Below are 15,492 nucleotides of genomic sequence, written 5' to 3' on the forward strand. Positions count from 1 at the left end.
AGAGGGGGAAAACGACACGGGCGATAACGTTAACGGCGTGACCGGTTGATGACTGATGAGGCTTTAGATGGGGCCCGCGCGGGAATCATGATGAGCAAGCGATGTCAGACCCATAGGGGATGCGAGCCCATTCACCTTTCCCGAGGTGAATCAAACGATGGTAAATTTAAATCCCACGCCCATTATTACATCTTAGACCCAACTCTTTCTCAAAATTACATTTTACCTATTTTAAATTGTCTCAAATCTCTTCAAACTCACCCAGCATGTTTACCCATTAAATAAAGAAAAATTTATTTGATTTTATTGTGAATGCAACACTTTGGGTCTTTATGTAATTTTATCTAAGTGACAATACCTGAGACGCCCCTCCTGGGCCCCTACCTTCATGCACATCTTCTGTCTCACTCCCAAACATCACTTCCAACTCTTCTAATACTGTGAGGAAAATTGATATTTCTAACTAGCAATTGATTGATATTTTCACAAGTAATCGATCAATCCAATTCATTAAAAAGGTGTTACTATTTTTACTTAGCAAGCATTGGGAGATTGATGATTCAGGTCAGGATTGAAGCATGCATTGATTAATCTGATTCCTAATTTGTAATGGGTGAAAATCACCGAGCAACTCCCCTATCACAGAGCATCTATCTATAACTGGAAAAGGAGAGAGCAAAACTAGAAAGCGATAAATGAATGGAATGATGAGAGGGCAGACTGGGGACGCCATAACAGTAACCAATATTAAAGAGAGGAAAGAAAAGTAATAAAAAATAACAATAGCTCAATGTCTAGAGATCAAGTTTAGAGCGAAGGAGGAAGGGCGCGTCATTGTCAGCTAAATGGATGCCTCACATTATTACCCTTTTTCTCTGCAGACTTTCACCAGCGAAGCCAGAGACGCAGAGAGAAAGCGACCCCTTATTTACAATGGCATAGTATCGGTAGGAGAGAGATAGATAGAGGCATTGCAAAAAAAAAAAAAAAAGTAGAAAGCTGAGGGTAAGAGAGAGAAGGAGACGAGAGCTGCAGTAGTGTTGCAGGTTTGCTGGCAGAAATGCTGGCTGATAATTTAACTTATGCGTGAAATGAAATAATTTTCGCAGCCTCTTTCTCTATCTGCTCACACTCCTCTACACTTGTGTTCGAGGCGAGTGGGCCAGACCGATGTGAGAACAAGAAGGAAAGCTCAGCTTGTTATACTGCGACTTCCGTCAAACCAGAAATAAAAGCCCAACTCCCAAGTACCTAATCACAAAAAAAGAAAAAAGAAATGTGGAATACACAGGGGAATCCTCCAAGCCCAGCTCAATCTGCCTTTTATCTCCTTCCAGTTCTAGTATTTGAGCGGTGCCAAGTTCTGCTGAATTATAATCTTATATAGTCCAGAGTCTGTTCTTCTTGACTGTACGGCGAGAGACGGTTCGTCAAGACCAGTGCTTTTTGGTTCCTTTTTAATAGCTTCATTGGGTTCTGTGGTGTTTAAGGAGGGCTTTAATGTGTCTGCTTGGCTGAAGACAAGCCTCCGGAGAGAGCAGTTATGGCATTTCGTTTGGTACTTGTTCTTCTGGCTCTTTTCATTTGTTTGAACTTCAACTCGGTGGATTCAGACGATGGTAAGTCGTCCATGTTCGGCCAGGTTTCAATACCACGGACTATGCTACTCTTCGCTCTGTTTTTTGAGGGATATTTGGTGGGTGGGGAGTAAGCAACAATGTCCCAAGCGTAGTTTTCAGATGTTATAGCGCCGACGAATATTGAGACAGGCGAAGGCTCATGATTGACAAGCCAAACTCTTGCATTTTTTTTTCCCTCTCTTCTTTCTTCTGGGGAAGTCGGAAAACTCGAGAAAAACGTAAAGATAATTTTTTCGGTCTCCGAATCGCTTTCTCGTTGCCCAAACAGGGCAGTTCCTCTATTTTCTGGTGGTCTACTTTTATAAGTCAGTACTTCTTCCCGCGAAAGCTGATTTTACTTAGTTTTCAAAAATTTTTCCGATTTCGTCAAAATGCGGGGTTCTTCTCGCTGCTTGCCTTTTCGCATATTTAGTCATAATGTTCTGCTTGAATTGATTGAGCTAGCATTGATCAATTGGGTGCTAAGGTCAAGGAAAGATTAGTTGCTGAATTTACACCAGGGAGTCAGGAATTTAGATTTAGAAAAAAGAAACATTGTGGTCCCTTGTTATCAAGCTTAACATGTGAACTTTTTTCATTTAAGGAGCAACATTATTGGAGATAAAGAAGTCGTTCAGGGATGTGGATAATGTTCTATGTGACTGGACAGACTCTTCTTCTTCCGATTATTGTGTCTGGAGGGGGATCACATGCGATAATGTCACCTTTAATGTGGTTGCACTGTAAGTAATGAGACTGCAAATGTGGACGAATTTGTTCGTGGTCAATAGGAACGGAAGAGACTGATTTAGATTTTTCTGTTTCTCTTGCACATTACAGAAACCTCTCAAGTTTCAATCTGGACGGTGAAATCTCACCTGCAATAGGGGGCCTTAAGGACTTGGTCTCTATGTATCTACTATCGTTCCTTGAGACTTTATTTTCATTCTTCAATTGCTGTGGTTATCAAATTGTATCTAACAAACTTTGATTTTAATGTCTTGTTTGACAGCGACCTGAGGGGGAACCGACTATCTGGCCAGATACCCGATGAGATTGGTGACTGTTCCTCTTTGAAGAGCTTGTAAGTTTTACTCGTCGAGGCCCTTAAAGTTGAATTCAATGTGTAGTTGGATTTATTGTCATCTACTGACGGTTGTCTTACTGGGAATGCGATATTATACTATGCCTTTCATTTTTCAGGGACTTGTCATTTAATGATATACGGGGAGACATACCATTTTCAATTTCAAAGTTTGAAAACAACGGAAAATCTGTACGTTACTTTGCCTTTTATATTGAATATTCTGATTGCTGGTCCTCTCATGAAGTAACGACTGAATGGTTGTTTTTCTGTTATTTCAGAATTTTGAAAAACAAAACCAGTTATAGGACCAATTCCTTCTACATTGTCTCAGATTCCCAACTTGAAGATTCTGTAAGTCATTTTTCCGTTTTATATTATCCTAAAACTCTAAAGGTCTAATTCTTATGTGTAGTTGGATTTATTGTCATCTACTGACGGTTGTCTTACTGGGAATGCGATATTACTATGCCTTTCATTTTTCAGGGACTTGTCATTTAATGATATACGGGGAGACATACCATTTTCAATTTCAAAGTTGAAACAACTGGAAAATCTGTACGTTACTTTGCCTTTTATATTGAATATTCTGATTGCTGGTCCTCTCATGAAGTAACGACTGAATGGTTGTTTTTCTGTTATTTCAGAATTTTGAAAAACAACCAGTTAATAGGACCAATTCCTTCTACATTGTCTCAGATTCCCAACTTGAAGATTCTGTAAGTCATTTTTCCGTTTTCATATTATCCTAAAACTCTAAAGGTCTAATTCTTTGGTTTTAAATAACATTCTTGAATTCTGAAAAATTGGTGCTAGGGACCTGGCTCAAAATAATCTTAGCGGTGAAATACCAAGGCTTATATACTGGAACGAAGTCTTGCAATATCTGTGAGTATAATCTTTAGCCCATAACTGATATGCAATAAATTTAAATGCTCTTTTCTTCCACACTTTTACAACTTCTTATATTTTATCTAATATTTAAGTGTGTCCTAGTCATAGTGACAAGATCTTACCATCAATCTGTATTTCTGTCCCTTTTCTCAATATAGTGGCTTGCGAGGGAACAATTTAGGGGGTTCACTCTCTCCTGACATGTGCCAATTAACTGGACTATGGTATTTGTAAGTAATACAACCACTCTTTCCCTCCAACACCCCCCGCCCCAAAAAAAAAAAAGGAGCAAAAAGAGAAAAGTTTGCAATTCTCAATGGAATCTTATTTTCCACCTCCCATTTTTTAGTGATGTGAGGAACAATAGCTTGACTGGCGGCATTCCTGAAAGTATAGGCAACTGTACTGCCTTCCAGGTCTTGTATGTATATTATCCAACTGAATAACAATGTGTTCCGAGCCTTTATTTTTCTTTTACTTATCTTAACACATTGATATCAGGGATTTATCCTACAACCAGCTGACTGGAAAGATACCGTTCAATATTGGGTTTCTTCAAGTAGCAACATTGTACGTGTTGGTTGATTCTTGGTTATTTTCATTCGGAATGTTTATGTTCTATTCTACTTGCTATGTTTAGGAATTGCTTAGTCTTGTTTGAATTTGATAGGTCACTGCAAGGCAATAAACTCTCTGGACCTATTCCATCGGTGATTGGACTGATGCAAGCACTTGCTGTCTTGTAAGCACGGATAATGAATAGCTCTACAGTGTTAAAGCAAACTTAAGAGGCTCTAAATTGGTGTTTTCTCATACCTTTACTAATGCTACTATTCTTTCATAAATTTCAATTCAATACCAGAGATTTGAGTTGTAACAAGCTAAGTGGACCAATCCCTCCTATCTTGGGAAATTTGACATACACTGAAAAATTGTAAGTATGCATTAATAGTTTGTCAATTGCTTACAGTAATTAGATTCGATCTATAAATTTGTATCTAATTTCTGAAATGTTTGCAGGTATTTGCATGGGAATAAACTGTCTGGCCCCATTCCCCCAGAGCTCGGAAACATGACAAAGCTTCACTATTTGTAAGGACACATTATTTAGTTGATCATAAACATCTTATGTTTTTTAGACTTATCAAATAGTTTGGCAATAGTTACTTAATATCTCAGTTTGGATTTGAGATCTTGCGCTAACATTCATGAGTTGCCTTCTTGACATTAATTGAGCTTATTCTTGAATTAAACAAGACTCCTTAATTCATTGCATTTTTTTGGTACCCTCCATCTTGTATTGTTAAATAACTAAATTGTCATCTCACAACTATGATTCACTTCTAAATTCTAACATCTGGCTTCAAAAATAGTACATCTCCTCGTGTCATTTCTGCGGATTTTTCGTACATTGAGCCATCCCTCAATTGGATAGAAACAAGGTCTAGAGGAGGTCACTTATGATTAACCTTTCATTGCAGGGAATTGAATGATAACCATTTGAGTGGACATATCCCACCTGAGCTTGGAAAGCTTACTGATCTTTTTGATTTGTAAGTCTTAAGTGCTGTTACTTTAAAGTGTCACTTTTTTGTTGATTTTTTAGTAGCCTAACCGTTTATTTATCATTGTCATAGAAATGTCGCTAACAACAACCTTGAGGGGCCAATTCCTGATAATATTAGCTCATGCGAAAACCTCAACAGCCTGTAAGAACCTAATACTATTAATTGTTAATAGGATTTGTTTATATAAATTAAGATTATGGACTTACCTATTGTTTTTCATTAGCAATGTGCATGGAAACAAGTTAAATGGAACAATCCCACAAACTTTTCAGAGCTTGGAGAGTATGACGTATCTGTAAGTTTCTCTGATGTTCTTGGAAACTTGTTGAACATTTCTATAATCTACTTAACTGAAGGATGAACAGAACCCCCACAAAACTGCAGTTAGATCACCAATTGATGCCTACACTGCAAATCTTTGAACTCATGAACTAATCAATCTTTCTTATTAGCACATTATGTAACATATGCATTCACATCTAATTCCATCAATGATTTTCTCTTTTATTTGATGTCCTCTTTGGCTTCATGATGACATTCTTTAGGAATCTCTCCTCCAATAAGCTCCGAGGCCCCATTCCAATTGAGCTGTCAAGGATTGGTAATTTGGATACATTGTAAGTACAAATGATCTAATATACATTTTACTTTCTCTCTCTGACCTCATGGCTCATACTAATAGATATTTCCCTACCAGGGATATTTCAAATAATAATATAAGTGGCTCCATTCCTTCTTCCCTTGGTGATTTGGAACATCTTCTGAAGCTGTGAGTTGTACTACTAGTTCTTCTATTTCTTGACAGCTGTGTTGTTGTCTCAGTTCTCATTCATAGGTATTATTCATTTTTAGGAATCTGAGCAGAAATCACCTAACTGGGTTTATTCCGGCAGAGTTTGGTAATTTAAGAAGTGTTATGGATATGTAAGTTCATTTATATTTCTGAAGTATATTAAAGTCCTTTAGGTTTTTTCTGTCTCTCATCCTTCTGTATTCCAGAGATCTTTCAAATAACCAGCTCTTGGCTTGATTCCTGAAGAACTTAGTCAGCTGCAGAACATGATATCCCTGTGAGCTTCTAGTTTATTCTTATCCATTTTGTGCTGTAAATTATATATTTTTGTTAAAGCAATTTGGCAGTGCTTTTTTGCCTTAAGCAAATCTTATGCTAGTGGATTTACTGCCTTCATTTGGCTTTTACTCTAAAAGATGACTAGTCATGTGTTGAAAATAAGTGAATCGTCAACATTTTTTTGGGTTCCAAGGGATTGTACTTAATTAAAACACGACAGTCTAATTTTAGAGGGATATCTTTTGCTTTGGTAATTCAACTAGAATTTTTTTTTTTTTTTGCATCTCATGGTATAAAACATGTAGGAGGCTGGAAAACAACAATCTATCCGGGGATGTGACTTCTCTTATAAATTGCCTTAGCCTTTCTTTACTGTAAGTTCGACCTCACCTTTTTCTGTATGTTGAAAAATTTAGCCTAACTTTGCTACGGTAAGGCCATGCCAGTTTTCCTAACAAGTTCATATTAATTTTTACTTATGTAGCAATGTGTCCTATAACAACCTAGTTGGTGTAATTCCCACAAGCAATAATTCTCCAGGTTTTCTCCAGACAGGTTTAGGGTCATCTAAAGTTAAAATGTCTCTTTTATTTTTGTTTTTTGAATAATTTAGTTTAGATGGTGTCTTCAACGTATTCTTGTGAATTTCTTTCCAGTTTCATTGGAAACTCTGGTCTCTGTGGCTATTGGATGACTTCATCTTGTCATAGATCTCATCCCACGGAGAGAGGTAAAGACTTCTGGGTCAGCAATTTTCTTTTTTATTTCCTGCTCTCACGATCCTTCCTTCGTTTTTGGTATAGTGATAGCTCAGAATTTCTCCACCTTTTCCCGAAACTTATGCCTTCTTATCAATTACGATGCTTGGCAAAACATTTGAAGTCAGATTAGTGTCTTTCGGATGTTGTGCAAATAAATCATTCATGCCATCTTCAGCCATTCAATTTTATGGGTTCCTTTTGTTGACATCTGAATGTATAGCTTGGTTCAAGATAACATCTTCCCAGGCATTCTTTTTTATGAAGTTGGACTAAGGGTTTTCTGTGACAAGATGCAAATTGAACTGCTATATGCTATTGTCCATGCAGTTACGTTATCTAAGGCAGCCATCCTAGGAATTGCTCTTGGTGCCCTTGTGATTCTTCTTATGATATTACTAGCAGCATGTCGGCCATACAATCCATCCCCATTTCCAGATGGATCACTTGACAAGCCAGGTATTTTTATCTTTATATATTGAGTGCTATGAAGTTACCTTAAATGTCTGGATTGTTTTCATCATATAACCAAACCCATCACTGCTTTTAAAATTCTTTTACAGTCCACAGTACGAGTTTAGGTGGTAAAAGGGGGTTGGTCAGTTCAAATTAAATAGATGTTCATTGTGAAGGTCTTTTCTTAGTTTTAAGCCGACGGTGGAGGAAAAGAATGGATTTTACACTATGGCTATTTATGTCGTCATATGATTTTGTCCAGTTCATTAGTGTTTAAAATTAATATTATTATCCTGTCTATTGAAAATGACGCCAACGAGGGTTAAACTTGTGCCTGGAAAATGGCAGTTAATTATTCGCCACCAAAGCTAGTGATTCTTCATATGAATATGGCCCTTCACGTTTATGAGGATATTATGAGGATGACTGAAAATCTGAGTGAGAAGTACATCATTGGATACGGTGCATCAAGCACAGTATATAAATGCGTCCTTAAGAACTGCAAGCCAGTGGCTATCAAGAGGCTCTATACTCACTATCCCCAAAGCTTGAAAGAATTTGAGACAGAACTTGGGACGGTTGGTAGCATCAAGCACCGAAACCTGGTTAGTCTCCAAGGCTACTCCTTGTCCCCTTATGGGAACCTTCTCTTCTATGACTACATGGAAAATGGCAGTCTATGGGACCTTCTCCATGGTAAGTTAAATCCCTTTCCTTTTCAATTATCAAGGCAACTGCAAAATTTGGTGGGCAAGTAAAGACTTTCTTGTGTGCTGTCTTCCCAGGAGCTTCTAAAAAGAAAAAGCTTGACTGGGACCTTCGTTTGAAAATAGCACTAGGAGCAGCGCAAGGACTTGCTTATCTACACCATGATTGTTGCCCCCGGATCATTCACAGGGATGTGAAATCATCTAATATTCTGTTGGACAAGGACTTCGAGGCCCATCTCACTGACTTTGGCATTGCTAAAAGTCTATGCCCCTCCAAGTCCTACACTTCGACTTACATAATGGGCACAATCGGTTATATAGACCCTGAATATGCTCGAACTTCACGTCTCACTGAGAAGTCTGATGTTTATAGTTTTGGCATTGTTTTGCTTGAGTTGCTTACTGGCAGGAAAGCTGTGGACAATGAATCCAATCTCCATCACCTGGTTAGTGCTCTGCTATTTTAACATTTACTAATCTTTCATGTCTGTTTTGACCAACTGGATATCGTTGTGTCCAGATTTTGTCAAAGACGGCAAACAATGCTGTGATGGAGACGGTTGCTCCTGATATTACTGCCTCATGTAAGGACCTGGGAGCAGTAAAGAAGGTATTTCAGCTAGCCCTTTTGTGCACAAAGAGACAGCCGGTTGATAGGCCGACAATGCACGAGGTGACGCGCGTGCTGGGAAGCCTTGTACCACCCACCTCCCCACCGAAACAAGCAGCCCCACCTCCTGCAGCCTCTGCTCTGCTTCCATCTGCGAAGGTGCCATCTTGCTATATGGATGAGTATGCAAATCTGAAGGCTCCACACTTGGTGAACTGCCCGTCCATGAGCACCTCTGATGCCCAGCTCTTCCTCAAATTTGGGGAGGTAATTTCTCAGAACAGTGAATGAGGTTAGATGAGGATCCCAAAAAGGCCATATAAACCATGAGAGTACTATAGCAGAAGAAAAAGGAAACAGAAACAAATGGTGGGGACAAGTAAATGAAAATGTAAATATAGGAATTCCAGTGTCAGTTATTAACTAGGTATGAACAGAGGAAGCATGTATGAAGACCTCAGTAGGATGTGAAAGACGCGTTAACCCCAATATATTTCGTTGTATTTTGATAATTGCTGGTGTTGTGTTATTAAATTTGACATGTCTGTGTGCAAATGGGTCCACTGTCACGGAGGTGAGGACAGGGCGGTGGGGTAGGTGGTGGGGTAACGAGGGGGTCTGATAGCAGTAGGCAAGAAGCAGTGCGTGATGTGTGAACATCAATGATGGAGCGATTCTTAGCTGGATGGTGGCAGTATTCGCCAGTGTATTAACCATTGCTGCTTTTAGTGCTTGATGAAAGCCTTTCGCTGCGAAAGTACCATAAAGATTGATCATGAAATTAAGGGTCACTGCACTCCTACTGTACTGAATTTAAAGTGGGCCATTAATCTCCGGGTCTTGCTATTGAAATGTCAAATTTAACCGCTTTGAATGTCTAGTATGGAATCTTAATTCTGTTCTTTTATGAAATATCTGTAGGTGTCCAGAAATTTCTGTATAAATACACTTGGTTATTTTTAGGGTTGAAGTTCCCAATTGTCAGTTTGTCACTGCCTTCTAAGCTTTCGAGGACTCTCTCTGCGACATGCTTTGTCCTTGGTATATTTTTTCCTACGTTTCTTTTTATTTTTTCTCCGGGAACTTGCGTCGTCACCCATGGCCATCGACTTCTGAATAGTTTGAAAAAGCTGTGCGTTTCTAAAACAACACTGAACGGTTTTACCCACGGAAAAAATGGAGTTTGGGTTTGAAGAAGAAGACGACGGAACGATCCGGATATAAACGGGCGTGACAGATTCCGTTAATTATTGGGACCAGTTTTTTTTTAATTTTTTGCCCTTTTTGGCTTGGGCCTGAGCTAAACAGTGGAGCTCGATAGATGGACACGTAGTAAGCAAATTTCAGAAAGTTCAGAAGTGCATCATAATGCCTGTTAGTCTAAGTAAAAAGAACTTGGGACATTTTAAATATCATGTTTTGAGTTTGATTTTTAGAGCAATGTGTATGGAACAAAGATTGTTGGGAGACGTTCTCGTTCAAGCGCTTAACAATACCGAGAAGATTAGTCTTTTACCGTTCAAGTGAAAGGATACTCTAGGGAAAAAAAAGAAGAAGAAGAAGCGCATCATAGAGGAAGTAAAGCAGACATGGGATGCTACTCATTTAGCAGCCATCTCACTTTGGAGTCCGAATTATCGCTTGAATAAGATTCGCTGCCCTTTATTTTCCCCTTTTTTAAATGCCATCAAGATTCATGATGTGTCTTCTTTAGAGAATATTGAGGGAAGGGAAGCTTTCTTTCTTTCCCTTTTCAGGTGACTGAGGGAAGCCATGTTTTATACGTATTAAATTTTGCCCTTTTCTGTCTTTGCTTAGTTCTTAATTTATAAAAAGTTGTCGAAATAATCCTTATTCTAACTCTCAGTCTGAGGTATAATTATTTGGTGATTTCTATTTGATCTTAAGAGAATTATTTCATGATAAATGAGTTAAATTTCACAACAAAATCCAATATTATGGACTTCAATAGGAGGAAATAAGTGGGATTATTAAGAGAGGATATTAGAATTATGTTTGCGAAAGAAGAGAATATTAGAATAATTTCCCCCCATAATATAAGTTAACTTAACCTCTTGAACTTGATCAGTCATACATGTGTTATAGAAAGGAGTTGAAAATTTGTAAATACACAAGACAAAAGATTCTAAGAGCAAATACAAATAATAAATTAAAGCAATTGTTGAGTGAGTAAGAACTTGGCACGTTCTATAGCTAGGCTGCGATATTCATATCTTCGGTGTGCAAATTATCTAAATAAATCATTTACTCTTTTTACATCTTCATCGCATTCTTTTCATTTACAGCAACAAATTAGCCAGGCAAAATTTTTTTTTGGCCTAAAGTATAGGTATCCTCGGCAATCTTATTCGAGGCAGTGGTACTAAATGTAGGTATCTCTCTCAATAGGAATTTGATCCGTGGTTTATCATGTTGTGAGGAACTAACTTCTTTCACTAGACTAAGCCCCGTTGATCCAGGCAAGTTTTAATATCACTTGGTTGCCAAAATCACACTGTTCAATGGATTAGGGAAAGAAAACGAATTTCACTTTGGTAGTCCTTTTTTTCTTTTCCGGGACTTCTAAAAGGCATCAAATAAATCTCCCGCAAGTAAGAAATTGGGCCTTACTGAATTGGGCTTTGGGCTCTGAAGGATTGTTATCCTGTCCAAGAAAACTTGATAGTTTCTTCTTCTATTTCATTAAACAAAAAAAGTAACTTATTGCTGGTTTCATTGGTGGATATGACCTTTACAAAGCTTTTTATATCCTTGTTAGTTGTTTCTAATTAAACATGACAAGTTTATGATATGATCCTTCAATTTTTTTTTTTGACCAGCATATGATTCTTCAATAGTAGAATTGTAGATACAAAATTTAAGTGGAAACTTTTTCTCCATAAAAATCGAGCACAACTGTAAATATTCTCTTCCAAAGATTAATCGTTAGTCACAAAAACTTGAATATATGCAAGGAACTACCAGAGAACCTAAACAACAATTGGGGGTGGGGGTGGGAATCGAGTGATGTTGCGTGAATGGAGGAATAATTAACACTCAATAGGCCCAGGCCGAAAGAAGTTCAGTACTTGATACTGATAGCCCTCTTTCCCGTTTCACAGTGGTGGGAAGCACGTTTGGTCCTTGAGCCCTGTCGAGATTGTCCTATTACGCCTTATTTCGCCTTTTGTTCACTTCTTCAAGCAATATCTCATTGTCTGATTCACCATGGGCAGGCAACGCTATTGGGATATCCTGTTCGTCTGTTCCTGTCTATCCCCAAATAGGAAGACAGTAACGAATCAGAAGTCTGTACTTTCTGAACAATCCCCCATGAAGACGAGCCGCTCAACCTTCCCTTGGCTGCAGCAAATGGTAAATCCCTGTCAGAGCCGACAGACTCTCTTCATTCAATCTGTAATCTCTCCTTTAATTACTTATATTATTAGTTCAGCCTTCGCCTTGAAGACAGATTAATTAATAATACATAGGCTGGACACCGGTTTGGTATATTATGCAGAATACTCGCTATTAGGATTTTTATGTTATGATTTGGCTCATAAATGGAAACATTTCATTCGCTGAAAATGGTCCTTGGTTACAAATCTCAAGGCATTCCATTTCCATGCTCTAATAAACAGCGAAACACTTAATTTGCAAAAACTTATAAATAGGATTACAATACTTAATTATAGCGCAGAGGAATGGGTTAGCGCTTAGTGGGCGATCCGCCGGCTTGGTTAATTCGTACTCTAGATCAAACAGATCAGATGAAAAGAGATCTCTAAAATTCCTCCACAACCTTGCCTAGAACCACAAACAACTTGCCCTAGAGGCTACGTGTATGCTCATCCGTACAACAACAGTCTGGCTTGTCAAGTTAGTTTACTAAGAGCTGTTTCACTTCTAAGGGAAGAGGAGCCCGGCATCTTCATAGTTGCAGTAGTGGCACAGTGCTGCAGATCAGCCAAGGAGAAGGATCGCCAAGCAGAGAAACTGTGGGCAAATGTAGAGGATGGGCCACCACTGGTAATAGAAGACGCACTGACTCGACGATGTAATGGTGGAAGCAATGGAGGAGGTGACATGGAATTTGAGTCCTCACTCGTGATACTGCTGCTGCTATCAGAGCTGTTCATGGCAACTGCTACGGCCAGTGCGCTTCGACTAGAGCTCAATATCGGTTTCTTTGAAATTCCACCATTGTTGCTTTTTAAAGTGAAGCTTCGATTCTTGTTCCAGATATGATTGAAGGCCATCAAGTTTCTCCGTTTCCTGTTGTAGGCATTGTCTGGTTTTACCAAGTCTTTTACGGACGGTGAAGAGGAAGCATCTGCCAGGTTCGTGAAGGACTTGGATTTGCCGTCATAGAACTTTGAGATTCCTCTACTGCATAGGGATTATTTCACCCATAGGATTAGCAGCAAATTAGAATATGAAGAAGATGCTGAGCTCAAATCACACGATCGTTTTACTACAACAGATTTAATTCTCAAAGACACAGAACCACTGAAGAACAGGGATTCGACGATGAGGCAGGATGGGAAAACGGGGGGCGAAAAAATAACAAATTTATGAGCAGATTCGCCATCCTACTTGGGTAAGTGCACTACAGGAATGCATCATTTCAACATAGATGGCCAGCATTACGCATATTTATGTGCCTCGTACAGAGACTTTACCATCATTCTTGTTCCCCCTGGATTGACTTCTCATAAAGATCCCCCTATAGAAGACGACAAACATGATCAAATTTACTTACCCCCCCTCCAAAAAAAAAAAAGAATCACAACAATGTCTAGTCGCTCTCCAGTCCACTAAGCACATGAAGTTGTTGTCGAGCATAATGTCATCATCCGTTTCTTCAAAAAGAAAATTCTTATGCACGAAAAACTAGCAGTACCTGACGGGCAAAACTTCTTCTAAAGACTGCATCATGTCCAAAGTACCATTGTACAGACTCTGGGCCTCATTTTCGCCGTGATCCTCGCCCCCCATTGACCTCTCCGAGGACAGATCGCTGTTCCTGCCGATGGAGGACGTTGAAGAAGACGACGGACTACATTTATCATCAGCATCCTCCGCCGGAAGAGGGCGATCTCCACCGCTTCTAGCGTTCGGCTTTCGGTCTTCGGAGGAATCGAAGAAGGCGGACGCGCATGTCACGGCGCGCGTCAACCGAGAAGATTCAACCCTCATATCGACAAGTTCAACGTAAACAGAGTATTGACCCCCTCGACAAGAATGGCCACATGCAAGAAGGGAAATAGAAGAAAGTAAGCAGAGGGAATGGGTGGAGAAAATCTGCCGAGCAGGAAAAGCCGCCACGGATGAGATGGGGGGGAAGTGTAAAAATAAGAAGAGTACTGAAAAGCGGAGTAGGAGGAGAGGAGGAGAGAGAGAGAGTGAGCAAAGCAGCAGGAAAAAGGCGGAGGGGATAAGAGAGACAGGGTGGTTTTATTTATAAATTATGTAGAGAGTAATGAAAGCGACATACGAAAAGATCAATGGCGGAAAATGAAGGGGAAAATGGGAGGAGGGAGGGAAGAGATGAAGTAAGGAAGAAGGGGAGAGAGGGAAGTGGTTAATGCTTATCCGGAAGCAGGAGGAGGGAGGTGAAATGCCAGGTGTCAAAGACAGAATGATAAAGTGTGGGGGCGGAAGGAAGAATGGCAAAATGAGGGAATGGGGAGAGAAAGGATCAGGTGGTGAGGGCTGTGTACGGAAGAGAGTGGGGGACACCAACATACGTTCTTCTATTTCGTTCATACAATTCATTTCCCTTATACATACTATTTATTTTTGGTGTGTGCGGAGTAAAAATATTAAATTCTGTAACAGAGCTGGTAAACTTTGTCTCTTTCAAGAAATTATATCATACTACTTCTAATTATTAATATAAAATTAATTTAATTTTAAATAAATAAGAAATCTAAAGGAGGTAGAGGCGGGGCCAAGAGGTGATAGGGCCACGTGGGAGGAGCAGTCTGAGGAGAAGGCAATGCAAGTCTTATCCATCACGTGGTGCGGAGTCTTCAGCCCTCACCTTCTGTTCTGCTCTGTGCTAACTGCCTGCTAATCCTTTCCCCAAATAAATCAATCAGTTTCGATATCTTCATGGAGTTTGGTGTCCAATTCCCCCACCAGGTAACATGGCTACTTTGTTTAAACCCAATACTTGTTATGCCCATCACGTTAGGAATATGTATCCTTCAACTCATTAATTTATTCACATTATTACTCGACCCCCTCCCCCCAATTATCATCTCACTCCCCAACACTAATCAGATTTTAATATTTCGATTTCAAGCCCAGGGGAGTCCCGACGTTGGCCTTTCGTCGCAACTGTGCCATCTGAAGATCAAACAATATAATAATGACCGCGCCAGGTATCAAACAGTGCTCCAGATAATGTTGGAATGTTGGGCCGCAATAGTACATGACTTCTACAGTTCCACACGACCCCAAGTCGAGAGCAGACCTAGGTTTCTGCTTATCAAGCCATTCAAGCTACTCAAGACTTGTTTGGGATAGCAGTAAAAATCACTTATAAATATATTTTACATAAACCAAAACAAAACTCATTTCATATACTTATCTCTTATTCTGTAAATCATAATTAAAAAACTATTTATACGCTGTTCTAATCAGACCTACTAGTAAATTGGTCACTAAGTTCAGTTGTTCAGGTTCCAGCCTCCTGTCTAGTGTCTATTCCAAT

At 39.3% G+C, this 15,492-nt stretch overlaps 2 protein-coding genes across 2 annotated transcripts; one reads left to right on the forward strand and one right to left on the reverse strand.

Annotated features, from left to right (window-relative positions):
- Positions 1-920: 920 nt before the first annotated feature.
- On the forward strand, positions 921-9,283 carry LOC114761806 (LRR receptor-like serine/threonine-protein kinase ERECTA). Its single transcript, XM_028951240.1, is given in 29 exon segments — positions 921-1,619; positions 2,224-2,362; positions 2,460-2,531; positions 2,632-2,703; positions 3,190-3,261; positions 3,351-3,422; positions 3,520-3,591; positions 3,756-3,827; positions 3,947-4,018; positions 4,099-4,167; positions 4,268-4,339; positions 4,460-4,531; positions 4,618-4,689; positions 5,079-5,150; positions 5,235-5,306; positions 5,389-5,460; positions 5,711-5,782; positions 5,863-5,934; positions 6,018-6,089; positions 6,165-6,184; positions 6,187-6,235; positions 6,543-6,611; positions 6,722-6,765; positions 6,768-6,792; positions 6,894-6,967; positions 7,326-7,454; positions 7,800-8,147; positions 8,237-8,607; positions 8,682-9,283. Coding segments are annotated over 29 exon segments (2,946 nt in total). The 5' UTR covers positions 921-1,543; the 3' UTR covers positions 9,063-9,283.
- Positions 9,284-12,322: 3,039 nt separating this feature from the next.
- Positions 12,323-14,479, reverse strand: LOC114761821 (uncharacterized). Its single transcript, XM_028951259.1, has 2 exons — positions 13,675-14,479; positions 12,323-13,160 (listed from the first exon to the last, which is right to left on the reverse strand). The coding sequence occupies exons 1-2, from the start codon at positions 13,968-13,970 to the stop codon at positions 12,647-12,649; spliced, it is 810 nt and encodes a 269-aa protein (XP_028807092.1). The 5' UTR covers positions 13,971-14,479; the 3' UTR covers positions 12,323-12,646.
- Between the last annotated feature and the right edge of the window lie 1,013 nt (positions 14,480-15,492).

The sequence above is a fragment of the Neltuma alba genome, unplaced genomic scaffold (assembly GCF_004799145.2).
Source record: "Neltuma alba isolate B1F8T4 unplaced genomic scaffold, ASM479914v2 tig00011136_pilon, whole genome shotgun sequence".
Classification (NCBI taxonomy): Eukaryota; Viridiplantae; Streptophyta; class Magnoliopsida; order Fabales; family Fabaceae; genus Neltuma; species Neltuma alba.

Coding starts and splice junctions, on each gene's coding strand:
- LOC114761821 (XM_028951259.1), bottom strand. CDS start 13,970: ATGAGGGTTGAATCTTCTCGGTTGACGCGCGCCGTGACATGCGCGTCC. Junction 13,161..13,674: donor GAAGAAGTTTTGCCCGTCAG/GTACTGCTAGTT, acceptor ATCCCTATGCAG/TAGAGGAATCTCAAAGTTCT.